This window comes from Balaenoptera acutorostrata, chromosome 9, assembly GCF_949987535.1.
Source record: "Balaenoptera acutorostrata chromosome 9, mBalAcu1.1, whole genome shotgun sequence".
NCBI classification, from domain to species: Eukaryota; Metazoa; Chordata; class Mammalia; order Artiodactyla; family Balaenopteridae; genus Balaenoptera; species Balaenoptera acutorostrata.
This window is the reverse complement of record NC_080072.1, coordinates 17,725,771-17,753,415: the sequence shown is the minus strand read 5'-3', so window position 1 is coordinate 17,753,415 and position 27,645 is coordinate 17,725,771. Positions and strand designations below refer to the sequence as shown.

Genomic DNA, 27,645 nt, shown 5'->3' with positions numbered 1-27,645 from the left:
TGATCTGATACAATTAAATTTTTCTAGTAAAAGGTCTGTTTATGTTACATATTAAAATTTTGGCAATTATTACAGCCAGCCACCTCAGTTCCTCTTAAGAGCTGAGGCTGAACTGGTATTTTGTGAACTTAGACTTCTCTAAACCTGGAAAAAGGTGCAAGTCCATGATAGTTGGACTTGTATCCTGAAGAGAGAGTTGCATGCAAAGTCAAGGTAACAGACTTTTCTGCCCCTCTCATTCTGTCTCTCTAAAACTCATCTTGCTTGCCACCGTATTAGCCAGACAATGGTCACAAAGGTGAGGGCTCCTTAGACAATCATTTGAAAATGGCAGTGAACTAGATTTGAGATAAGGGTAAAAATTTGAGGTGAGAAAGGAACAAGAAAATACAATAGATGTTGCCTTTTTGAGTGTTTGCCTGGCCCCATATCTGTGAGAGGAATTTTTTTCTCTATGAGTATATAAGGAAAAGCTATAAGATTGTTTCTCAGATCTGAGCTTATACTTGTCATTACAGTTTGTTTATTTGTTTTTAAATACAATAAAGCATGTTGCATAGCACCCTAAAGTTTCATTTTAACAAGATGACCTGTTCATAGCACTTTAAAAAAAGAAATACTTTGTAAATTTAAGTGTACGTGTTTGCTGCAGAAAAAGTCAGAAAACACAAACCAGAAGAGATAATCATCTGGAGTCCCACCAACTAGAAACCACCATTCATAAAATATGATGTATAAACTGTCAGATGGATTTAAAAAGAGAAAGATTTTTTTATAAGTACACGAAAGAAGAAATATATATGACCAACAAAGAGATTAAAATATATTCACGCTTTTCTGCGTCCCTAAGAGTGTATAGAAACTCAGTGATTGTTGTTAGGAATTTCAGTTGATTCAACTATTCTGGAGAAAAGCTAGTAAAAAATGTAAATTTAAAAGCGCAATCCCTTTAACCTAACAGTTCTTGTTCTGGGAAGGAGATAATTGTGACAGCTGTCGAAAAAATTAAGTGTAAGGATATTCGTCACAATATTGTTAAAAAGAGAGCATGAATTTTAGTAGGAACCTAGGTAAATGACTTTAATATAATATTACCTACTAAATATGATCATGTAAATCTGTATTTACTGGGAAAGAAGTCTGATAAAATTTAGGGAAGAATGGAGAGGGGAAGGATACAGTACAGTAGATATATTATCTGATTTTTATAAAAATATTTATCTACATAGCTATATATGTATATATTGATAAATGCAGAGAAGTTATCCTGACATGATATATGTATATGACAACAGGTATATCTGAAAGTGAGATTTCAAGTAATTTAACTTTCTTCTTTATATTGTCTATAATGTGTTTGTTTTATAGTAACATATATATTTAGCTTGTAAATCAGAAAAAAAGATTATTTTTAATTTGAACTTTATTAGAATTAAGCAGTGAAAGGACAGAGAGGGCTAACTTTGCCTATGATACAATGAACAACTTAACTCTCAGAAATAAGTAGCCACTGCTAATTGAAGCCTTGGTTTAATTTGACAGATTGTTTAAAAGAAGCTTTTAACTGTAGCTTTGGAAATAGTCCCTTGCCTAAAGTGAGTACAAGTTTATATGGGCAAATTGAAAGAATGATAACTTCATTCATTTGAATATCAGATTACTTCAGTGTCATAGGTTAGGCTGGTTAAAAGTGATAATTTTATGATAGTGTTAAATCTTTTATAGAGGTGGGATTTGAAAAGTATAAGGAATTTTTAGAAGTCATTAGGTTGGGTGCCCTCAGTTTATAGATGAGGAAACAGAAGCCCTGACAGGGAAGGTGATTTGCTTAAGGTCACACAGCTGGTCATAGTCCTGTCAAGGACTTATTTTTTCCTGATTCCTGGTGGCTTAGCCTCTTTACCTCCTTTCCAGATAGTCATCAGTGAGCCATAATGCCTTAGGAGATAGAGAATCTAACAAATGTGATATCAGACACTTTCATCAAACAATCAACAATGTTTTATGTACCTAACGTGTACCTGAAAGCACATTAAGTACTGAGGGTAGAAAGAGGAATACAAAAAAAATTTTTTTTTGGAAAGACAGCCATACAATAATTAAACAATGTAATATATGATAATACAGAAATATGTATAAAATACTATGGGAGCTCAAGAGAAGGATGGTTTCAGAAAAGAAATGTCATTTGAGCCAAGTCATTTGGCTTTCATCAAAAGCATAAGAGAAATGCATTCCAAGTAGAGGAATTAGCATGTGCAAAGGCACAGTGGCTCATAAAAGAGCCACAAGGATAAGAAGATACCCTAGACAGGGATTTCCCTGGTGGTCCAGTGGTTAAAAATCCATCTTGCAATGCAGGGGACGCTGGTTCGATCCCTCGTTCAGGGAAGTAAGATCCCATATGCCACGAGGGAACTAAGATCCCATATGCCACGGGGCGACTAAGCCCGTGAGCTGCAACTACAGAGTCCACGCGCTCTGGAGCCCGCGCGCCACAACTAAGACCCGACACAGCCAAAAAATAAATTAATTTAAAAAAAGAAGATACCCTAGACAGAGGGCCTCAAGAAAATTAGGCAGAGGTTTAGCAATAACATTAAGACTTTCAGTTTTGAAAATTTTCATTGGAATGTTTGGACAGATTCTAAGTGCTACAGATACAGATTGATCCAGGGCTCAAACAGTATAACCAGGATAGGTTTTTCTCTGTCTTCATTTGTTTACTTCTTTAACCCCATTCTCAGGCCTACTGTGGGTACAAGATGGCTATTCCCCAATAGCTCAAACAAAAGTTCTAGATTAGGGACTCTTTAGTATAAGCTAACTACTTGGTTAATGTCCCTTCTCAGAAATAATCACCAAGATACAAGGGGAAGGAATTCACTGATCAGGCTTCCCATGTGGGGAAGGATGCTTCCAGCCAAGCAAAGCAGGTATTTTGCCACAAGAAGGAGATTGCAGGTACTGGATAAGAAAAACTGTAAATACTAAGTGGGGTCATTTAAGGTAGAGGTGAAATCTTGGTTGCTTTGAATATTTTTATTTATGTTTTCCGTCATATTGTCTCAATATTTAAATAATCTAAAACTCTGAATAAAAGATTTAAATATTCCATCCCATTTTTAACCTAAGGGAAATTCTTTTTTAATGATTATGGCATAATATAAGATTTCATTAATCAGTTTCAAACTGCTGGTGGAAATAGAGTGAGTTCCCTATTAACATTGCTTTCATGTACTCATTTGAATACCATTTTTTAAAAATAACAGGTAAAAATATTCATCATATGTGAAGAATAAGTTGCATATGAAGGGTAGAACTAATGTTACAATAGAAAAGTTCAGTTTCTTATCATGAAGGACCAGTGGAAAGTGATTGATTTTGTAGAACTCAAAAATGTTTATTTCGTTAGATTGATTATTTTAGATTTGGTGGGGTTTTTTTGGCCGCACCATGTGGCTTGTGGGATGTTAGTTCCCCAACCAGGGATCGAACCCACGCCCTTGGCAATGAAAGCACAGAGTCTTAACCTCTGGACTGCCGGGGAATTCCCTAGATTGGTTTTTTAAATTTAATTTGTTCACCCTTTGTTTAACTTGGCAGTGAAGTCATTACCTTTATATAGTGACATTTCCATCCATTACCATGTGATTTTACTGAATTCACAGAGGTAGAACTCCAGATTAGAAGTGCAGGAATTACCAATATCTTGGTTAGAGATGGCAGCATATGAAAATGAACTTGATATGAGTAAGATATTTACTGTTGTTATATACAATTGGGTACATGTGCTTATATAATATATTAAAAGGAAAATAAAATTGAATTGTCTTACATAATTTGTCATTTTCTTTATTAAAATAAATTGCTATGGTAACAGTGAAACTTTGTTTACCTGGAAGTCTTAAGAAAATGAATCATTTTGATTTTGAATAGTTGAATTCCATTACAGCCAATTTCCAAATACATGGTCAGTTTTTCCCTGCAGTTTAAATTTTGCTCTAAAATGTATTTCATACTTTCTTACCTTAAGTACAGCAAATTGAAAATAATTTCACTTTTTCTTTTTTATTCGGATCATTATAAGCACCATTTATTGTTCTGTGCAGCAATGGAAGTTTGTTTGTCCTTTGTGAAAAAGCCATAAAGTGCTTTGAGATCTTGTGTACGCGTTATGTCATTTTTAACCTACCTCTCTGTAATTTCTATCACTCTTTGCCCTTGGGCTTATAGCAGCCACTTCTAAATGCTAAAGGTTTTGAAGGGATATTACCATTCCTTCTCACGTTGTATATAAAATAGGAGTACATACACTCCAGTTATGGACTCCTAGTGCGCCTGGTTCATAGAGACTTAATAAATTTTTATTAGCTGAATGGATGTTGTAGTATTTACAGAGTTGTTAAACATCTTAGCAGACATGTCAAACATCTTTCGTAATCTTCTAAGGAGGAGAGGTATTTGAAAGGAGAGAAATTCAAACTGATTGGCCTTGGCCAAAGATAATTAGCATAAAGTCTTGAAATTTAAGAACTTGAAAGTACCTCAATAAAAATATGTGTCAGGCTATAAATCTTCTGTAACCAACCCTAATCTGGCAGAGATCCATGCCATTTGCTGCCAAGTCAAAAAGAGAAACACAGCTGTCAAACTGTCAGTGGACTCCCTTCCTTCTGCTCATAATTTTATCTTTATAACATCTCTAGCTACTGTATCTTTGCTGAACTAAATGCTTCAAGGAAATGAAAAGTACTTTCTCACAATTGAATATTGGCCAGACCCATGCTGGTTATGTAGTATCTTTTTAATCTAAAGCTAAGATTATACTTTAAGTATTTCTCTAATGTAAATCTTCATTTGTCTCATTCTGTCATTCCTCTTACAGTTCTCCAAATGTCAGGTAATCAGACTGGTTGGGTATTTTGGAATGGGAATGTCATACTCGCACATTCCTTCTCCCTCCCCCAATTTTTTCCTAAAAACCTCATTTAAATATAGAGAGATGTGTTAAGTCACTACCTCTCGATGTCTGAGATACAATGAAAAGAGAAACAAAAGTTTCCACACCTCATTGAGAAACACCTAGCGTTTTGCTTGTAGGCCTTTGCCAGGTTTGATTGTTTGATAGAGGAGATTCACAGCTCAGGTGGTCAAGTATAGGCCTTGCTATTATATTTTTAGTGCCTTTTAAATTCAGACTCCAGTTTTAATGTTAATTCCAGTATAGTAGGAAGGCCAGGGGAAGCACTGAAGGGATTTTGTCATAAAAGAGAGACCACGGGAGATTATAATTATCCATAACTGCATAATGATGATTATGTAGTTCAGACAGTTGCAATGAAAGTATGAGTGGAGGTTAGTCCAGACTAGCATCTCTTTTTCCTGTGTCATCTCTGAGGTGGTAGAATGAGGAAAGGCAGATGAGTTTTATATGCAGTCACCCAACATCGCCCAGTGTTATTGTGCATATTATTAAAGCAAATATTGAACTTATATCATGTTGTTTTTATTCCCTCTTTTTAAATATTTATTTATTTATTCTCTTGGCCATGCCGCACAGCTTGTGGGATCTTAGTTCCCCAACCAGGGATTGAACCCGCACCCTGGAAGTGAAAGCACCAAGTCCTAACCACTGGACCATCAGGGAATTCCCATTCCCTCTTTTTAAATTTTTTTTTTTTAAATAGGCTTGCATTCACCAAGGTCTAAGCAAGGCTATCTTCTGCACTTAAAAAGCTAGTTCTAAAATTAATTGAGCTGATGTCAAGTTCTTAGAGATTATAGAAAGATTCTTAGAGATGTTATGGAAAAACCCGAACGAACTTTTTGGCCAGCCCAGTAGTTTCTTCTCATAGTAGAACTTCCTGAAGAGCTAGTTTATAATTTGACAATCTAACACTTAAGAGATAGCAGGAACTTCATTTCATCTCTTAGACTCCAAGGCCACTGTCTTAGATTTTCTTGAAATTCAAAAAACCCCGTGTGTGTGTGTGTGTTGTTTTTTCCTTATTATAAACATATTATGTGTGTATTATAGACAATTTAAAAATATACAAGTGTATAAAGTAAAAGATACGAATGTACCTCTCTTCTTAATTCCACTTCCCAAAAGAAATCACTGTAAACCAACTTAGTTTTGTGCATATACAGACATGTATACATCTATATCTATAAAAATGTAATTTATTTAAAAAAGTATAGCATACTTATTATTCTTCATTACTTTTAGTTAATTATACATTGTGAACATCTTTCCATGATAGTAGATCTCATTTTTCTGTATCCCATTCCACGGGACAGTGGATTTCCCTGTTCCCGCATTGCTGGACTTAGGTTTGTTGGGTCTTTTGTTTGTTCTTTTTTTGCAGCTAAAGGTAATATAGTGAGCATCCTTGTATATATCTTTGCCCACTTGTTTAAAGAATGCCTATAGGATAGTTTCCTAGAATTTATATTCCTAGGTCAAAGGGTATGTACTTTAAAATTTTGATATATGTTGTCAAAGATCCCTCCAAATAATAAGTTTATAAGCCTGCTACCAGCATATGAGGGTTCATTTTTCCTACATATTCAACAACATAGTTGCTAGTTTATGATTCAGAAACAAGAATTGTAAACTGTAAGTCTCAAGGTTATTTTATATTATCTCTGATTTACGACTTCTGCAAATAGCCTGCAAAAATAGATGCTTTTCGTATTTTTCCTTTTATTGCCGCCAGACCTGTTCAGATATGGAATGTGCTATCAAGACAAAGCAATCTATTTTTATTAGTATAGGTATAAAATATATTTTAAGGAATTTATCATTCATTTCCAAATACTTCTCTTCTTGAATATTTCTTACATGACTAGTCAAGTCAGAATATTCACTTTGAAAGCTTGCTCTTTCAAGTTTGAGTTCAAGGGACAGCTATTGAACCTCTCATTCTCTTTGCCGAAATTTACATGTGATCACTTTTGAAATACTGCTTGAGTTTACTGAGCACCTAACACTGATTATAATGGTGATTGAACAGTAATTTAAGGCATATCCAAACAAACGTTAATGAAATCTGAGCTTTATTTATCTACTGTTTGCTTGCTTGCAGGTGGATTCACCCATGAACTTGAAGCATCCCCATGACTTAGTCATATTAATGAGACAAGAAACAACAGTTAACTACCTCAAAGAATTGGAGGTGAGGCAACTGGACATGTGATATGCAGCTGATACTTGTTGCATTTCACAGGAGCTGTTGTGTTCAAAGAACAAGTAAAGCCTGTTATTTCTTAAATCTTCTGACTTTTACAGGAATATTCAACTTTTAGATGGTCCTTTTTTTTTTTTTTTTTAAATCAGAATGCCATTTGAGCAATAGTAAGAGAAACAGACTACCAGAGCCTGGGTTTTATGCCTCATTTTTGTTTTTGTTTTATTTTTTTATGATTACTTTTTATTTTTTTAATACAGCAGGTTCTTATTAGTTATCTATTTTTTACATATTAATGTATACATGTCAATCCCAATCGCCCAATTCATCCCACCACCAACAACCACCCCTCCGCCCCACATTCCCCCCTTGGTGTCCATACGTTTGTTCTCTACATAGGTCTCTATTTCTTCCTTGTAAACCGGTTCATCTGTACCATTTTTCTAGATTCCACATGTATGTGTTAATATATGATATTTGTTTTTCTCTTTTATGCCTCGTTCTTGACTCACTATATCCTTGAACAAAGTTTCCATGGAAAGGAATTATCTCAGGATATTCTTGGAAGGAGAATTTGGGTAAAATATCAAAAGGAAGAATGGTTTGAATACCCCATAAAAATATAATTTTGTTAATTCCCAGCTAGTAAAAACTAGGGTCTTGGTATTTTGTGTTCTTATGATTGAGGTGAAAAGCATTCATCACTTTGCATCTTGAAAACTTCTTTTTTCATTTTTATTTTATATTGGAGTATAGTTGATTAACAATGTTGTGTTAGTTTCAGGTGTACAGCAGAGTGATTCAGTTATACATATACATATAGCTGTTCTTTTTCAAATTCTTTTCCCACACCTTGAAAACTTCATATTTATTAGTGCTAATAAAATCTGACCTTTTTCTTTCTATCATTGATTTTCATAAACTGATTTTTCATAGTAGCAAAGAGTATTAACTATTTTAAAAAGTTTCTTTTTTCTCTCATAAAACCTGTTCTTAAAAGTTACAGTGTAAATTGAATCCAAATTTTAAGGAAACTTTAAGTTGCAGAAAAAGTAACCCAATTTGCAAAATGAGATTTAGAAAATTATTGGGAATAATAAGAGTCAGAGTCTTTGAGCGCTAGAAGGAATCATAAAGGTCATCCTCATTTTAGAAGCAAGGAAACAATTAGACCTAAAGACAGTGAATTGCCTGATTTTCACAAAACAAGTTATGGCAGAACCAGAGGCAAATGCCTTATCTCTTGGCTTAAACCAAAGGTAAAACCAAGTAGCCATTCATTTTCTAGTTAATGTAAAAGTTCTGAATTTCACTTATATAAATTCAAACTAGTACATCTATCAACAGCAGTAGTTATAATTGTATATTTTAAAAATTTCTGTAAATTAAGAAGGAGGAGCTTATAGCACATACTAACCAGCTTTGTATAGGTAGTAGCACTTTAGGAATATTTATAAAACTTGAATACCTCACCATTTTTTAAATAGTATCTCACCTTGTTCCTACCAGTTTTGTCACTTATAAATTTGGAAATGTTGATTTTTATGAATACTAGGAAAAAGACAATAGATATATTTATTGGGCTTCATGCTTGGAAGCTTAAACACAGTGTTCAGAAAGATGCAGTGGTGCAGAAAGTAGTTTTTATTTTCAGATGCATAGACACCATTATATATGTTTATTGTTATCTCTCTAAGCGGCAGTATTATTTAATATAAAGAAAGGAGAATTAAATTAGAGTATGTGTAGGGGGAAAATGCCATTTACCAAGTCATTGAAAATGCAAATGAAAAATATTGACTCCAATTTTTGGTTAAGGTAGTGTAATGAGTCTATACTTAGTACTTAGTTTTTACTCCTGCTTCATATACGTAGCAATGACAGATAAAAAACAAAACAGAAATCAAAATAAAATATAGTCAGGCCTAAACACAACATAAATATCTCCATAGACCAGAAATGGAACAAAACACTAAGTTGAGAATGTAGCTGAAACTGTAAACCTGCTGGTCTCAAAGGCCAGGAACAGGCTCTGGTGTCTGGTGGTTCATTTCTGTGGAATAAAGGGGATGACAATATTTCGTGCAAGATAAAGGAAGATAACCAAATTCACTACTGCTCGAAGACTAGGATGGAGCTTGAAAAGAGTCTGGTGGAAAAAAAAAAAAAAAGCAGGAAGAAAAAACAAAACCTAATGACCAAAAAACAAACCAAACGATCCAGTGGTTCAATAATTTCATCTTCAATTTACTGAACACCATTTCAGGGTAAAATATTACTTGGGAGTAGAAACTCTAAACTAAAATTATGTAATGTGATTTTGGGCTTGGGATCTGGATAGAACCTGGAAGTAACTACAAAACTGTTAGACACAGGAGATGATCATGGAGTAGTTGGGAAGAGACAGACAGATAGGGAGAGGGGGTGAAGGAGGATTCCAAGATTTTTGACCTGAGCAATTGACGTTGGATGGAGTTGGCATTAGCTGAGATATAGAAGACTGAAGGAGGTGTAGACTGGGGAGGAGTTTAGCTTCGGTATATTAAGTTTCAGATACCTTTTAGGCATCTAAGTGGAGACACTGAGTGAGGAGTTGGTTCTTCTAGTGTGGACTCCTGGGTAAAGGTCTGAGCTAGAGAGATAAATTCGTTATGCATTGACATAGACATAAAGCCATGAGACTAGATAATACAGTTTATCTACAAAGTAGTGACAACTGGATGACTTCTTAGGTACCAGAAGACAGTGGAGGAATACCATCAAAGTGTTAAGTCTAGAATTTTGTATTCTTTATAATATTTTATATTCTCTTAAACCATCATTCAAGAGTGAGGACAAAGCAGTTTTCTGACATACACAGACAGTTTACTAACCACAGACCCTCACTTAAAAAAAAAAAAAATTAAAGATGTACTTCTGCAAGAAGAAAAGTAAATCCAGTGGAAGTGCATAGGATGTGTAATGGTGAGTAAAAACATTGATGAAAAAGTTGCTAAATTTATTTATTTATTTTCTGTGTTTAAAAGGTAAAACTAAATAAAATTATCAGTCTGTAGGTGGGTTGGTGCATGCTCAATGATTATTTAAAGCATGTTAACTCTTTTGTTATGTTCAGGAGGCAAAAATAACTGAATAAATTAAAATCCTGTTGGAAAATGTATAGGTATACATATTAAAAATTTAAGAATATTGCCGCCTTTCAGAAGTCTTGCCAAAAGAAATATAAATCTAATCAAACCACAGTATAACTTGCTTTTCACTATAATTGGTTTCTTTTGTCATTTTATATATTCTGTGTATTTAAAAGATTATTCTAAGAAAGGGTCTTTAGGTTTCATCAGACTGCCAAAGAAGTCCATGACATGAAAAAGTTAAGAACCCCTGGATCCTGGTGTCAGTATTCAGGAAATACAGAGGACAGAGGAACATGTTAAACCTGTGGGATGCAGTCAGTAAAATCTTGTAGAGTAATAAACTCTACAGGATAAGTGACCCAATTTCTTTTCAAATAAATTACAAGGATTAAAAAAAAGGAAATAGGGCTTCCCTGGTGGCGCAGTGGTTGAGAGTCTGCCTGCCAATGCAGGGGACACGGGTTCGAGCCCCGGTCTTGGAGGATCCCACATGCCGCGGAGCAACTAGGCCCGTGAGCCACAACTACTGAGCCTGCGCATCTGGAGCCTGTGCTCCGCAACAGGAGAGGCCACGACAGTGAGAGGCCCGCGCACCGCGATGAAGAGTGGCCCCCGCTTGCCGCAACTGGAGAGAGCCCTCGCACAGAGACGAAGACCCAACACAGCCAAAAATAAATATAAATAAAATTAAAAAAAAAAAATTAAAAAAAAAAAAAAGGAAATACAGGGTTAACTGGAAGATTAAAGGAGACTTAAGAGACAAATTAACCAATTGCAGTGTGTGTGGACCTTACTGAATTTTGACTCAAACAAATTGTATTTTAAAATAAAGAGGGAAGAAACAGTTGGGAATGAACACAGACTGGATATTTAATATTAAGGAATTACTATTTTTTGTGTGTGATAATGGTGTTCTGGTATTATTTTTTTAAGAAGAGAATCTTTCAGAATCATACTGAAATATTTACTGATGAAAAACTTAACCAAAAAAAGAGTAAGGACAGTAACCAAAATAATAGAAATGCACTCTATAGTTTTCAAAACTACAAACAAAGAGAAGATACAGGAGGAGGGGAGTGAATGTAGAAAGTGTATCAAAAGTGTATCAGGCAGGAAATGAGAAAAAAGCAGCAAAGAAAAAGTAAGATAAACAGAAAACCCAAAATAATATGGTTGAAATAAATCCATAAGATCAGCAATCACAATAAATATAAACAGATTAAACAAACTGATTAAAACTGGGACAATCAGATTGGATTTCTTATTTAGTTTAGCTGTATAGTACATATGAGAAATACACCTACAACAGCCTGGATATTGCCATTCTCAGTACCTGAGGGGAAAGAAAGAACATGGTGAAGCATACACTGGCTCTAAAAATGCTTCCCTCTAGAAGGCTCAGATGACGCTTCTCATGTTACATTGGCCAAAGGAAGTCATATCGGTCACATCTGAGTCCAGCAGAACGGTGATGTAGAATTCTTTTGTAAGGAGGGGCACAAATTTGTTAATAGTAATACAGTCTACCCCAATAATTATAACAAGATAACATTTCATACCCATGAGATTGACATAAATTAAAAAGTAGGACACAGGGCTTCCCTGGTGGCGCAGTGGTTGAGAATCTGCCTGCCAGTGCAGGGGACACAGGTTCGTGCCCTGGTCTGGGAAGATCCCACATGCCGCGGGGCGACTAGGCCCGTGAGCCACAACTACTGAGCCTGCGCGTCTGGAGCCTGTGCTCCGTAACAAGAGAGGCCGCAATAGTGAGAGGCCCGCGCACCGCGATGAAGAGTGGCCCCCACTTGCCACAACTAGACAAAGCCCTCGCACAGAAACGAAGACCCAACACAGCCATAAATAAATAAAAATAAATTAAAAAAAAAAAAAAAAAAAGTAGGACACAGAGGGCAGACAGCAGAACCAAGAAGAACTACAGTCCTGCAGCCTGTGGAACAAAAACCACATTCACAGAAAGATAGACAAGATGAAAAGGCAGAGGGCTATGTACCAGATAAAGGAACAAGATAAAACCCCAGAAAAACAACTAAATGAAGTGGAGATAGGCAACCTTCCAGAAAAAGATTTCAGAATAATGATAATGAAGATGACCCAGGACCTTGAAAAAGAATGGAGGCAAAAATCGAGACGATGCAAGAAATGTTTAACAAAGACGTAGAAGAATTAAAGAACACACAAACAGAGATGAAAAATACAATAACTGAAATGAAAACTACATGAGAAGGAATCAATAGCAGAATAACTGAGGCAGAAGAACGGATAAGTGACGTGGAAGACAAAATGGTGGAATTCACTGCTGTGGAACAGAATAAAGAAAAAAGAATGAAAAGAAATGAAGACAGCCTAAGAGACCTCTGGGACAACATTAAACGCAACAACATTCGCATTATAGGGGTCCCAGAAGGAGAAGAGAGAGAGAAAGGACCAGAGAAAATATTTGAAGAGATTACAGTTGAAAACTTCCCTAACATGGGAAAGGAAATAGCCACCCAAGTGCAGGAAGCACAGCGAGTCCCATACAGGATAAACCCAAGGAGAAACACACAGAGACACATAGTAATCAAATTGGGAAAAATTAAAGACAAAGAAAAATTATTGAAAGCAGCAAGGGAAAAATGACAAATAACATACAAGGGAACTCCCATAAGGTTAACAGCTGATTTCTCAGCAGAAAGTCTACAAGCCAGAAGGGAGTGCCACGATATACTTAAAGTGATGAAAGGGAAGAAACTACAACCAAGATTACTCTACCCAGCAAGGGTCTCATTCAGATTCGATGGAGAAGTCAAAAGCTTTACAGACAAGCAAAAACTAAGAGAATTCAGCACCACCAAACCAGCTCTACAACAAATGCTAAAGGAACTTCTCTAAGTGGGAAACACAAGAGAAGAAAAGGACCTACAAAAACAAACCCGAAACAATTAAGAAAATGGTCAAAGGAACATACATATCGATAATTACCTAAAACGTGAATGGATTAAATGCTCCAACCAAAAGACACAGGCTCACTGAATGGATACAAAAACAAGACCCACATATATGCTATCTACAAGAGACCCACATCAGACCTAGGGACACATACAGACTGAAAGTGAGAGTATAGAAAAAGATATTCCATGCAAATGGAAATCAAAAGAAAGCTGGAGTAGCAATACTCATATCAGATAAAACAGACTTTAAAATAAAGAATGTTACAAGAGACAAGAAAGGACACTACATAATGATCAAGGGATCAATGCAAGAAGATATATCAATTATAAATATATGTGCACCCAACATAGGAGCACCTCAATACATAAGGCAGCTGCTAACAGCTATAAAAGAGGAAATCAACAGTAACACAATAATAGTGGGGGACTTTAACACCTCACTTAAACCAATGGACAGATAATCCAAAATGAAAATAAATAAGGAAACAGAAGCTTTAAATGACACAATTGACCAGATAGATTTAATTGATATTTATAGGACATTCCATCCAAAAACAGCAGATTACACTTTCTTCTCAAGTATGCACGGAACATTCTCCAGGATAGATCACATCTTGGGTCACAAATCAAGCCTCAGTAAATTTAAGAAAATTGAAATCATATCAAGCATCTTTTCTGACCACAATGCTATGAGATTAGAAATGAATTACACGGAAAAAGACGTAAAATACACAAACACATGGCGGCTAAGCAATACGTTACTAAATAACCAAGAGATCACTGAAGAAATCAAAGAGGAAATCAAAAAATACCTACAGACAAATGACAATGAAAACATGGCGATCCAAAACCTATGGGATGCGGCAAAAGCAGTTCTAAGAGGGAAGTTTATAGCTATACAAGCCTACCTCAAGAAACAAGAAAAATCTCAAGTAAACAATCTAACCTTACACCTAAAGGAACTAGAGAAAGAAGAACAAACAAAACCCAAAGTTAGCAGAAGGAAAGAAATCATAAAGATCAGAGCAGAAATAAAGGAAATAGAAACAAAAAAAAAAACAGTAGTAAAGATCAGTAAAACTAAAAGCTGGTTCTTGTAGAAGAAAAACAAAATTCATAAACCATTAACCAGACTCTTCAAGAAAAAGAGAGAGAAGACTCAAATCAATAAAATTAGAAATGAAAATAGAGAAGTTACAACAGACACCACAGAAATACAAAGCATCCTAAGAGACTACTAAAGCAACTCTATGCCAATAAAATGGACAACCTGGAAGAAATGGACAAATTCCTTGAAAGGTATAACCTTCCAAGACTGAACCAGAAAGGAATAGAAAATATGAACAGACCAATCACAAGTAATGAAATTGAATCTGTGATTAAAAATCTTCCATCAAACAAAAATCCAGGACCAGATGGCTTCACAGGTGAATTCTATCAAACATTTAGAGAACAGCTAACACCCATCCTTCTCAAACTCTTCCAAAAAATTGCAGAGGAAGGAACACTCTCAAACTCATTCTCTGAGGCCACCATCACCCTGATACCAAAACCAGACAAAGATACTACAAAAAAAGAAAATTACAGACCAATATCACTGATGAATATAGATGCAAAAATCCTCAACAAAATACTAGCAAACAGAATCCAACAGCACATTAAAAGGATCATACACCATGATCAAGTGGGATTTATCCCAGGGATGCAAGGATTCTTCAATATATGCAAATCGATCAGTGTGATATACCATATTAACAAATTGAAGAATAAAAACCATATGATCACCTCAATAGATGCAGAAAAAGCTTTTGACAAAATTCAGCACCCATTTATGATAAAAAAACTCTTCAGAAACTGGGCACAGAGGGAACCTACCTCAACATAATAAAGGCCATATACGACAAACCCACAGCAAACGTCATTCTCAATGGTGAAAAACTGAAAGCATTTCCTCTAAGATCAGGAACAAGACAAGGATGTCCACTCTCACCACTGTTATTCAACATACTCTTGGAAGTCCTAGCCACGGCAATCAGAGAAGAAAAAGAAGGAAAAGGAATACAAATTGGAAAAGAAGAAGTAAAACTGTCACAGTTTGCAGATGACATGATACTATACGTACAGAATCCTAAAAATGCCATCAGAGAACTACTAGAGCTAATCAATGAATTTGGTAAAGTTGCAGGATACATAATTAATGCACAGAAATCTCTTGCATTCCTATACACGAATGATGAAAAATCTGAAAGAGAAATTAAGGAAACACTCCCATTTACCATTGCAACAAAAAGAATAAAATACCTAGGAATAAACCTACCTAGGGAGACAAAAGACCTGTATGCAGAAAAGTATAAGACACTGATGAAAGAAATTAAAGATGATACTTACAGATGGAGAGATATACCATGTTCTTGGATTGGAAGACTCAATATTGTGAAAATGACTATACTACCCAAAGCAATCTACAGATACAATGCAACCCCTATCAAATTACCAATGGCATTTTTTACAGAACTAGAACAAACAATCTTACAATTTGTATGGAGACACAAAAGACCCCGAATAGCCAAAGCAGTCTTGAGGGAAAAAAACGGAGCTGGAGGAATCAGACTCCCTGACTTCAGACTATACTACAAAGCTACAGGAATCAAGACAATATGGTACTGGCACAAAAACAGAAGCATAGATCGATGGAACAAGATAGAAAGCCCAGAGATTAACCAACGCACCTATGGTCAACTAATCTATGACAAAGGAGGCAAAGATATACAATGGAGAAAAGACAGTCTCTTCAATAAGTGGTGCTGGGAAAACTGGACAGCTACATGTAAAAGAATGAAATTAGAACACTCCCTAACACCATACACAAAAATAAACTCAAAATGGATTTGAGACCTAAGTGTAAGACCGGACACTATAAATCTCTTAGAGGAAAACATAGGAAGAAAAGTCTTTGACATAAATCACAGCAAGATCTTTTTTGATCCACCTCCTAGAGTACTGGAAATAAAAAGAAAAATAAACAAATGGGACCTAATGAAACTTCAAAGCCTTTGCACAGGAAAGGAAACCATAAACAAGACGAAAAGACAACCCTCAGAATGGGAGAAAATATTTGCAAACGAATCAATGGACAAAGGATTAATCTCCAAAATATATAAACAGCTCATGCAGCTCAATATTAAAAAAACAAACAACCCAATCCAAAAATGTGCAGAAGACCTAGATAGACATTTCTCCAAAGAAGACATACAGATGACCAAGAAGCACATGAAAAGCTGCTCAACATCACTAATAATTAGAGAAATGCAAATCAAAACTACAAGGAGGTATCAGCTCACACCAGTTAGAATGGGCATCATCAGAAAATCTACAAAGAACAAATGCCGGAGAGGGTGTGGAGAAAAGGGAACCTGCTTGCACTGTTGGTGGGAATGTAAATTGATACAGCCACTATGGAGAACAGTATGGAGGTTCTTTAAAAAACTAAAAATAGAATTACCATATGATCCAGCAATCCCACTACTGGGCATATACGCGGAGAAAACCATAATTCAAAAAGACACATGCGGGCTTCCCTGGTGGTGCAGTGGTTGAGAATCTGCCTGACAATGCAGGGGACACGGGTTCGAGTCCTGGTCTGGGAAGATCCCACATGCCGCGGAGCAACTGGACCCGTGAGCCACAATTACTGAGCCTGCGCATCTGGAGCCTGTGCTCCGCAACAAGAGAGGCCGCGATAATGAGAGGCCCGCGCACTGTGATGAAGAGTGGCCCCCACTTGCCACAACTGGAGAAAGCCCTCGCACAGAAACAAAGACCCAACACAGCCATAAATAAATAAATAAATAAAATTTTTTAAAAAAAGTAAAATATTAAAAATAAAAAGACACATGCACCCCAGTGTTCCTTGCAGCACTATTTACACTAGCCAGGTCATGGAAGCAACCTAAATGCCCATCGATAGATGAATGGATAAAGAAGTTGTGGTACATATATACAGTGGAATATTACTCAGCCATAAAAAGGAACGAAATTGAGTCATTTGTTGAGACGTGGATGGGTTTAAAGTCTGTCATACAGAGTGAAGTAAGTCAGAAAGAGAAAAACAAATATCGTATATTAACGCATATATGTGGAACCTAGAAAAATGTTACAGATGAGCCGGTTTGCAGGGCAGAAATTGAGACACAGATGTAGGGAACAAACATATGGACATCAAGGGGGGGAAAACCGCGGCGGGGTGGTGATGGTGGTGTGCTGAATTGGGCGATTCGGATTGACATGTATACACTGATGTGTATAAAATTGAGGACTAATAACCTGCTGTATAAAAAAAATTTTTTTAATTTAAAAAAAAGTAGGACAAAACCAAATGTTGGTAAGTTTATGGGGAGATGGATATTATCCTAATCTGTTGGTAGAATTCTAGTTTTTATAACCAATTTGAAGAACAGATTGACGGTGACTAAATAAACTGAAAATGTATCCCATACAACCCCCTACTGGAACTCTTATTCCCCCTACTGGAACTATTTTTCCCCCTACTGGAACTCTTACACAATGACAGTTTTATAAGAATACCATAGCACATTTAATAGCAAGAAATATTTAAAAAGAAGCAACCTAATGGTTTACAGGAAAATAAATACATTTTTATACATCCATTAGAATGAAGAATTTAGAGCTATACCGACCAATGTAGATAAATCTCAAAAACATAATATTAAGTTAAAAAAAAGAAAGTTGTCGAATGATACATACAGTATGATAGTATTTATATAAAATTTTAAAATTTGCAAAGCAATGCTATATGTTGATTTTGGATATATAGCTATAGATATATATATAAAGTAATATTTTAAGAGAATAAGGGCAATATAGTAATATTTTATAAAAATATACATGAAAATGAGGCATAAAACATTCAGGGTAGTGGTAACTTTTGTTCTTTTAATTATTTATTTATTTATTTATTCTCTTGGCCGCGCCGTGCAGCTTGTGGCATCTTAGTTCCCCAACCAGAGATTGAACCCAGGCCATGGCAGTGAAAGCGCTGAGTCCTAATCGCTGGACCACGAGGGCATTCCCAGGATAGTGGTAACTTTTGGAAGGGAGAGAGGGATCTCAAAGGCAGTTAAGAGGGGCTTCAACTATTTTTTTTTTTCTTTTAGAAGAATCTGGAGTATGGCCAAATGTTAAGGTAGATAGGGTGGTGGAAACATGGCTGTTACGTAATTCCTCTGTATGTTTAGAAAAAAAATTTCAGTGGCAGGAATTCTCCTGGAACACTAGTCACTTCAGGTAGCACTATCAATGCGCTAGATGTCTTGAAGGACTGAAATGTGACATGTTTGGACAATTCAAGGTACTTCTTTTTTTTTTTTTTTTTTTTTTAATTAATTTATTTTTAGCTGTGTTGGGTCTTCATTTCTGTGCGAGGGCTTTCTCTAGTTGCGGCGAGTGGGGGCCACTCTTCATCGTGGTGCGCGGGCCTCTCACTGTCGTGGCCTCTCTTGTTGCGGAGCACAGGCTCCAGACGCGCAGGCTCAGTAGTTATAGCTCACGGGCCCAGTCGCTCCGCGGCATGTGGGATCTTCCCAGACCAGGGCTCGAACCCGTGTCCCCTGCATTGGCAGGCAGATTCTCAACCACTGCGCCACCAGGGAAGCCCCCAAGGTACTTCTAATTGCTGAGCTATTCTGTGCCAGTTAAGTTGATAGATGTAGCTTTATAGATAGTCAGAGATCATATCATAAGGCACTCATGTGCCAGTATTATAAATGTCATGTTCTGTTACTTTCTGTATATGGACACCTGTTTTGAGAAGCTTATTTATGTCAACTAAGGTAACCCAGGGCATATTTTGAATTCTCTGACTTGTTCAACACATTAAATTCTCCTTTCTCTTACATGGTATCTAGGTTGAAATATTAGAAAAATCCATTTGTGTTCTTATTTTCTTCTCAACAGAAGCAATTAGTTGCTCAAAAAATTCATATAGAAGAGAATGAGGACAGAGATACAGGACTGGAACAGAGACATAATAAAGAGGATCCAGACTGCATCAAAGCCAAGGTACCCTTAGGGGACCTAGATCTGTATGATGGCACATACATAACTTTGGAGAGCAAAGATATCAGGTAAAGAAATTCTCTTTCCAAAAATAAAGTACGTCTTCCTGAACAGACCTTTCTCGAGTCAATTAGAAGTTATTTCTCTAATGAGAAAAAGCTTCAATCACTGATGACTTTATTGACATTTGAAAGTTCAAAATGTATACTATGTATAGAATTCTTAGAAATCAATTAAAAATATTTAATACCACAGTAGAAAATTAAACAATTTATGGTAAAAAAAAATGCAAATGGCCAATAAACATGTGGAAAAAATATTTCTCAGTAATGATCAAATAAGTGCATACTAAGACATATTTTTCATCTCTCAAATTGAAAAAAAAATGTTTAAAAATCAATAACTGGTAAAAATGTAGAAAGACTATATAGAAGTGTAAACTGGTTTAACATTTCTAGAAAGAGTTGAGCAGTGTTATATTAGCTTTTGAAAAGTCCACAGTCTTTTTTTTAATTTAATTAATTAATTTGTTTGTTTGTTTTTGGCTGCGTTGGGTCTTCGTTGCTGCGCGTGGGCTTTCTCTAGTTGCGGCGAGCGGGGGCTACTCTTCATGGCGGTGCGCGGCCTTCTTGTTGTGGAACACAGGCTCTAGGCGTGCGGGCTTCAGTAGTTGTGGCTTGCGGGCTCTAGAGCACAGGCTCAGTAGTTGTGGTGCACAGGCTTAGTTGCTCCGCGGCATGTGGGATCTTCCCAGACCAGGGCTCGAACCCATGTCCCCTGCCTGCACTGGCAGGCAGATTCTTAACCACTGCGCCACCGGGGAAGTCCAGAGTCCACAGTCTTAACGGTTTGTGACTTACCTATTTTCTCCCTAACCATTTTTTTTTTTAATTTATTTGGCTGCTCTGGGTCTTAGTTGTGGCACGCGGGATCTTTGTTGCAGCGTGCAGGATCTTTTAGTTGCGGCATGCATGTGGGATCTGGTTCCCTGACCAGGGGTCGAACCCCGGGCCCTCCCTAACTCTTGATATATCTCCTTTAAATTGAACTCTCAAAATATTTTGCTCTAACAACAGCTCTATGAAAAAAGTATGCATGTTGACTAATATTGGTTGTAAAGTGAGATGCTATGAGAATATGATTTAATTAGGGAAAAATTGGACATATCTTTGCTTTTCATTCATTCATTACTTCTTGCCTCTTGATTTTAGCCCTGAAGATTATATAGACACAGAATCTCCTGTCCCTCCAGACCCTGAGCAGCCTGATTGTACTAAAATTCTAGAACTTCCATATAGTATACATGCTTTTCAGCACTTGCGAGTAAGTAGAGAAATTTGGGGGGTTTTGTTTGTTTTCATTTTTTTCTTTAATCTCTTGCTTATACATACCCCTTTTCTTCTCTCCTTCCAAACAGCTTTATAATTTAACAAACATCTCCTATTTCTTAAAATTCCTTCAAATTAAATGCCATAAGATACCAAATTACTTGTGATTTCTAATGTCTTATAATCTCCTTTTTCTGTTTTTTTCAATTTTTTCTTCTCTTCAGGGTGTACAAGAGAGAGTTAATCTTTCTGCACCTCTACTACCTAAAGAAGATCCAATCTTCACATATCTATCTAAACGGTTAGGAAGGAGTATAGATGACATAGGTCACCTCATTCATGAAGGCCTACAGAAGGTAAGTCGTAAATGACTTAAAGAGCCCGGATGAACAGAAGATATTTTTCTCTCAGAAAATACCTACCTAGCTTGTTTTTGTCTAGAGAGTGATTTAAAATCATGATTACAGTAATATAAACTGTATAGTTCAAAGTTAGAAGCATTGATAATCCAGTCCCCTTTACCAGGACAAGATGCTGAACAGTTTCATTTAAACTAATTCACGAAAAAACAAATTATAAACTAATATAAGCAATAGGGCTTATAAGCTAGATTATATATTTTGAGTGTGAAAGAACATTAACATTAGTGTCTTTGATATATGTCTACACACAGGAAATACATAGATTATCACTGTTCTCTGAACAGGAAAAAGAATCACCACTAACAATAAAATCTTCATGTAATTTTAAGGGAACATCTACTTTAAAATAATGAAATGGGGAATTATGTAACAGGACCCAAGAATTTAAAGGTATCATTCAGGATAACATGTGGGAATTTAGAAAATAGTTTTTGCTCTTCTCTGTGCCTAAGGAGATTCGTAAAATGCAGGCTAGTTTCTAAGCACTATTATAGTGGTACTAAGTAAAATGTGTAATTGTAACATTTATATACAGTTTACCCAAATATATATTTATATGTTTATTCAAATGCATTATATATTATAGGATTATTTTTGTAGCTAAGTTACCTGCTTCATATTGTTTTTCTGAAGGTAATGTAAAATATTGCATCCCCAGAATTGATAAGTAATAAGGAAAAACTGGCCTGGGATTTAACAGTTCAGAGAATTGTTAGTTGAAAGTAGATCATCGTGGTAAATGCTCTATAGAAAATTAAAATAGAGGGTAATTGGGTGGCTTCTTTAGGTTGAGCAGTTGGGGTTATCCTCTCTGGAAAGTTGAAATTTAAGCTGATACTTGAATGACAAGACGGAACCAAAAGTCAAAGATCAAGGAAGAGCATTCTAGGCTGAAGAATGAGCAAAGGCCCTGAAGCCTTACTGAGCTTGGTAGTATATTAGTTAGCTCAGGCTGCCATCCAAAATACCACAGACTGTGTGGCTTAAACAACAGAAATCTATTTCTCACAGTTCTGGATGCTGGAAAGTCCAAGATCATGTTGCTGGCTGATTCGGTTCCTGGTGAGGACTCTCTTTCTGGCCTGTAGATGGCCACCTTCTGGCTGTGTCCTTACATGGCTTCTTCTCAGGGTGTACATGGGGAGGGAGGGAAGGAGGGAGGGAGGGAGAAAAAGAGAGATAAATCTTCCTCTTATAAGGGGACTGGCCCTATTGTATTTTTAACCTTTATCACCTCTTCAGAGGCCCTATCTTCAAATATAGTCACATTGAGGGTTAGGGCGTCCATATATGAATGGTTAGAGACACATTCAGTATATAACAAGTGTTATGTAATTAAATTCAGGTCAGTATGGCTGGAGCTTGGTGAGCAAAGGGGAGGATGATAGGGAATGAAGCCAAAGAAGTAGGCCAGGGCCAGACTATGTAGGGCTCTGAAAGCCAAAGTTAGGACTTTGAATTTTATTCCAAGTGTGCTGAGAAGCTGGAGCAGAGGAGTAACATAATTTAATTAGTACTTTTAAAAGTACACTCTCAAACTTATATGGAGAAATGACTAAAGGAGGCCAAAATTGGAAGTAGACCATTAGAAGGCTAGTGCAGTAATTCACGAGAGAAATGAAGATGGTTTGGACTAGAATGGTTAGTAGTGGAAATGAAGGAACTTAAACTATTTCGGGAAATGTTTAGAAGTTTAGAAGCTGATTAATTAGATATGGGGAATGAGAGAAAAAGAGAAATCAAGGGTAATTCCTTAATTTTTGGCTTGAGCAACTTGGAGGAGCAGGGTTGGGGTGAGAGAAGATAAGATAGAGTTCTATTTTGGTGAACTTAAATCTGAAATACCTATATGAGTCTGGAATTCCAGTAGAGGTCAGAGCTGGGTATATAGATAGAGAATAATTGTTATGTAGGGAGTATTTGTAGCCGTGGGATTACATAAGGTCATCTGGAGAAGAGTGAAGTTTGAGAAGAAGTCCTGGGTCCTCCTACATTATCTATCAAGCAGAGGGGGAAGGGCCAGCAGAAAAGATCCAAAGGATGTCCAGAAGGATGTGATATTCTAAGAGCCAAGGGAAAAAATGTGTTCCAAAGAGAGAATAATTAATAGTGACATTTGAACATTTATAGATTTGAGAGGAGATTTTATGAGAAATCTTCTTTTAATTTTTAATTTAATTTTATTTATTTTTTATACAGCAGGTTCTTATTAGTTATCTGTTTTATACATATTAGTGTATACATGTCAATCCCAATCTCCCAATTCATCACACCACCACCCCCACCGCCACTTTCCCCCCTTGGTGTCCATATGTTTGTTCTCTACGTCTGTGTCTCTATTTCTGCCCTGCAAACCGGTTCATCTGTACCATTTTTCTAGGTTCCACATATATGCGTTAATATACGATATTTGTTTTTCTCTTTCTGACTTACTTCACTCTAAATGACAGTCTCTAGATCCATCCACGTCTCTACAAATGACCCAATTTCGTTCATTTTATGGCTGAGTAATATTCCATTGTATATATGTACCACATCTTCTTTATCCATTCGTCTGTCGATGGGCATTTAGGTTGCTTCCATGACCTGGCTATTGTAAATAGTGCTGCAGTGAACATCGGGGTGCATGTATCTTTTTGTTTTTTTGTTTTTTTGTTTTTTGTCTGTGAAATATATTAAAACTTTGCTGATGACAGTTGGAAATCAAAACATTAAAACTTTTAACATAATAAAATGGCTGTGTTTGTGAAGATTTTTTAAAAGTTTCCTAAACCAATAAGGGAGAAAAATTGAAAGGTAGTGAATATAATACAAATTAAACATCAATTGAAAATAGGAGTCAGTGTGTTAAAAAAAAATTAACAGGTTGGTCAGATATAAAGGAGGTCATCTTAAATTTCTAATACTGTTACAGTATGTACAGCACAGCTGAGGTAGGGTGATGGACAGTATGACCTCTTGAAGCCCTTTACAATCTTTCTTTTTTTTAAATTTAATTTTATTTATTTTTTTATACAGCAGGTCCTTATTAGTCATCAATTTTATACTCATCAGTGTATACATGTCAATCCCAATCGCCCAGTTCATCACACCACCACCCGCACCCCCCAGCCGCTTTCCCCGCTGGGTGTCCATACGTTTGTTCTCTACATCTGTGTCTCAATTTCTGCCCTGAAACCAGTCCATCTGTACCATTTTTCTAGGTTCCACATATATCCGTTAATATACGATATTTGTTTTTCTCTTTCTGACTTACTTCACTCTGTATGACAGTCTCTAGATCTATCCACGTCTCTATGAATGACCCAATTACGTTCCTTTTCATGGCTGAGTAATATTCCATTGTATATATGTACCACATCTTCTTTATCCATTCGTCTGTCGATGGGCATTTAGGTTGCTTCCATGACCTGGCTATTGTAAATAGTGCTGCAAGGAACATTGGGGTGCATGTGTCTTTTTGAATTATGGTTTTCTCTGGGTATGTGTCCAGTAGTGGGATTGCTGGAACATATGGTAATTCTATTTTTACTTTTTGAAGGAACCTCCATACTGTTCTCCATAGTGGCTGTATAAATTTACATTCCCACCAACAGTGCAAGAGGGTTCCCTTTTCTCCACACCCTCTCCAGCATTTGTTGTTTGTAGATTTTCTGATGATGCCCATTCTGACTGGTGTGAGGTGATACCACATTGTAGTTTTGATATGCATTTCTCTAATAATTAGTGTTGTTGAGCAGCTTTTCCTGTGCTTCTTTGCCATCTGTATGTCTTCTTTGGAGAAATGTCTATTTAGATCTTCTGCCCATTTTTTGATTGGGTTATTTGTCTTTTTAATATTGAGCTGCTTGAGTTGTTTATATATTTTGGAGATTAATCCTTTGTCCGTTGATTCGTTTGCAAATATTTTCTCCCATTCTGAGGGTTGTCTTTTCGTCCTGTTTGTAGTTTCCTTTGCTTTGCAAAAGCTTTTAAGTTTCATTAGGTCCCATTTGTTTATTTTTGTTTTTATTTCCATTACTCTAGGAGGTGGATCAAAAAAGATCTTGCTGTGATTTATGTCAAAGAGTGTTCTTCCTATGTTTTCCTCTAAGAGTTTTATAGTGTCCGATCTTACATTTAGGTCTCTAATCCATTTTGAGTTTATTTTTGTGTATGGTGTTAGGGAGTGTTCTAATTTTATTCTTTTACATGTAGCTGTCCAGTTTTCCCAAAACCACTTATTGAAGAGACTGTCTTTTCTCCATTGTATGCCTTTGCCTCCTTTGTCATAGATTAGTTGACCATAGGTGTGTGGGTTTATCACTGGGCTTTCTATCCTGTTCCATTGATCTGTGTTTCTGTTTTTGTACCAATACCATATTATCTTGATTACTGTAGCTTTGTAGTATAGTCTGAAGTCAGGGAGTCTGATTCCTCCAGCTCCGTTTTTTTTCCCTCAAGACTGCTTTGGCTATTCGGGGTCTTTTTTGCCTCCATACAAATTTTAAGATTTTTTTTTCTAGTTCTGTAAAAAATACCACTGGTAATTTGATAGGGATTGCATTGAATCTGTAGGTTGCTTTGGGTGCTATAGTCATCTTCACAATATTGAGTCTTCCAATTCAAGAACATTGTATATTTCTCCATCTGTTTGTGTCATCGTTAATTTCTTTCATCAGTGTGTTATAGTTTTCTGAGTACAGGTTTTTACCTCCTTAGGTAGGTTTATTCCTGGGTATTTTATTCTTTTTCTTGCAGTGGTGATTGGAATTGTTTCCTTAATTCCTCTTTCTGATCTTTCGTTGTTAGTGTATAGGAATGCAAGAGATTTCTGTGCATTAATTATGTATCCTGCAACTTTACCAAGTTCATTGATTAGCTCTAGTAGTTTTCTGGTGGCACCTTTAGGATTCTCTACGTATAGTATCGTGTCATCTGCAAACAGTGACAGTTTTACTTCTTCTTTCCCAATTTGTATTCCTTTTATTTCTTTTTCTTCTCTGATTGCCATGGCTAAGACTTCCAAAACTATGTTGAATAATAGTGGCGAGAGTGGACATCCGTGTCTCGTTCGTGATCTTAGAGGAAATGCTTTCAGTTTTTCACCATTGAGAATGATGTTTGCTGTGGGTTTGTCGTATATGGCCTTTATTATGTTGAGGTAGGTTCCCTCTGTGCCCACTTTCTGGAGAGTTTTTATCATAAATGGGTGCTGAATTTTGTCATACGCATTTTCTGCATCTATTGAGATGATCATACGGTTTTTATTCTTCAGTTTGTTAATGTGGTGTATCACATTGATTGATTCGCATATATTGAAGAATCCTTGCATCCCTGAGATAAATCCCACTTGGTTGTGGTATATGATCCTTTTAATGTGTTGTTGAATTCTGTTTGCTAGTATTTTGTTTTGGATTTTTGCATCTATATTCATCAGTGATATTGGTGTGTAATTTTCTTTTTTTGTGGTATCTTTATCTGGTTTTGGTATCAGGGTGATGGTGACCTCATAGAATGAGTTTGGGAGTGTTCCTTCCTCTGCAATTTTTTGGAAGAGTTTGAGAAGGATGGTGTTAGTTCTTCTCTAAATGTTTGATAGAATTCACCTGTGAAGCCATCTGGTCCTGGACTTTTGTTTGTTGGAAGATTTTTAATCACAGTTTCAATTTCATTACTTGTGACTGGTCTGTTCATATTTTCTGTTTCTTCCTGGTTCAGTCTTGGAAGGTTATACTTTTCTAAGAATTTGTCCATTTCTTCCAGGTTGTCCATTTTATTGGCATAGAGTTGCTTTAGTAGTCTCTTAGGATGCTTTGTATTTCTGTGGTGTCTGTTGTAACTTCTCTATTTTCATTTATAATTTTATTGATTTGAGTCCTCTCTCTCTTTTTCTTGATGAGTCTGGCTAATGGCTTATCAATTTTGTGTATCTTCTCAAAGAACCAGCTTTTAGTTTTATTGATCTTTGCTATTGTGTTCTTTGTTTCTATTTCATTTATTTCTGCTCTGCTCTTTATGATTTCTTTCCTTCTACTAACTTTTGGTTTTGTTTGTTCTTCTTTCTGTAGTTCCTTTAGATGTAAGGTTAGATTGTTTGAGATGTTTCTTGTTTCTTGAGGTAGGCTTGTATTGCTATAAACTTCTCTCTTAGAACTGCTTTTGCTGCGTCCCATAGATTTTGGATCGCCATGTTTTCATTGTCATTTGTCTGTAGGTATTTTTTGATTTCCTCTTTGATTTCTTCAGTGATCTCTTGGTTATTTAGTAACGTATTGCTTAGCCGCCATGTGTTTGTGTATTTTACGTTTTTTTTCCCTGTAACTGATTTCTAATTTCATAACATTGTTGTCAGAAAAGATGCTTGATATGATTTCAATTTTCTTAAATTTACTGAGGCTTGATTTGTGACCCAAGATGTGATCTATCCTGGAGAATGTTCCATGTGCACTTGAGAAGAAAGTGTAATCTGCTGTTTTTGGATGGAATGTCCTATAAATATCAATTAAATCTATCTGGTCAATTGTGTCATTTAAAACTTCTGTTTCCTTATTAATTTTTTG

At 36.1% G+C, this 27,645-nt stretch overlaps 1 protein-coding gene across 2 annotated transcripts in view; it reads left to right on the top strand.

Annotated features, from left to right (window-relative positions):
• The window catches only part of TTC17 (tetratricopeptide repeat domain 17), a 154,498-nt gene that overhangs the window by 13,564 nt on the left and 113,289 nt on the right, over positions 1-27,645 (top strand). For both annotated transcript variants that reach the window (XM_007181099.2, XM_007181098.2), the window contains exons 2-5: positions 7,092-7,181; positions 19,252-19,421; positions 20,565-20,676; positions 20,906-21,037. In XM_007181099.2, coding sequence (XP_007181161.1) covers positions 7,092-7,181; positions 19,252-19,421; positions 20,565-20,676; positions 20,906-21,037 — 504 coding nt within the window. The remainder of the gene's footprint in view (positions 1-7,091; positions 7,182-19,251; positions 19,422-20,564; positions 20,677-20,905; positions 21,038-27,645) is intronic.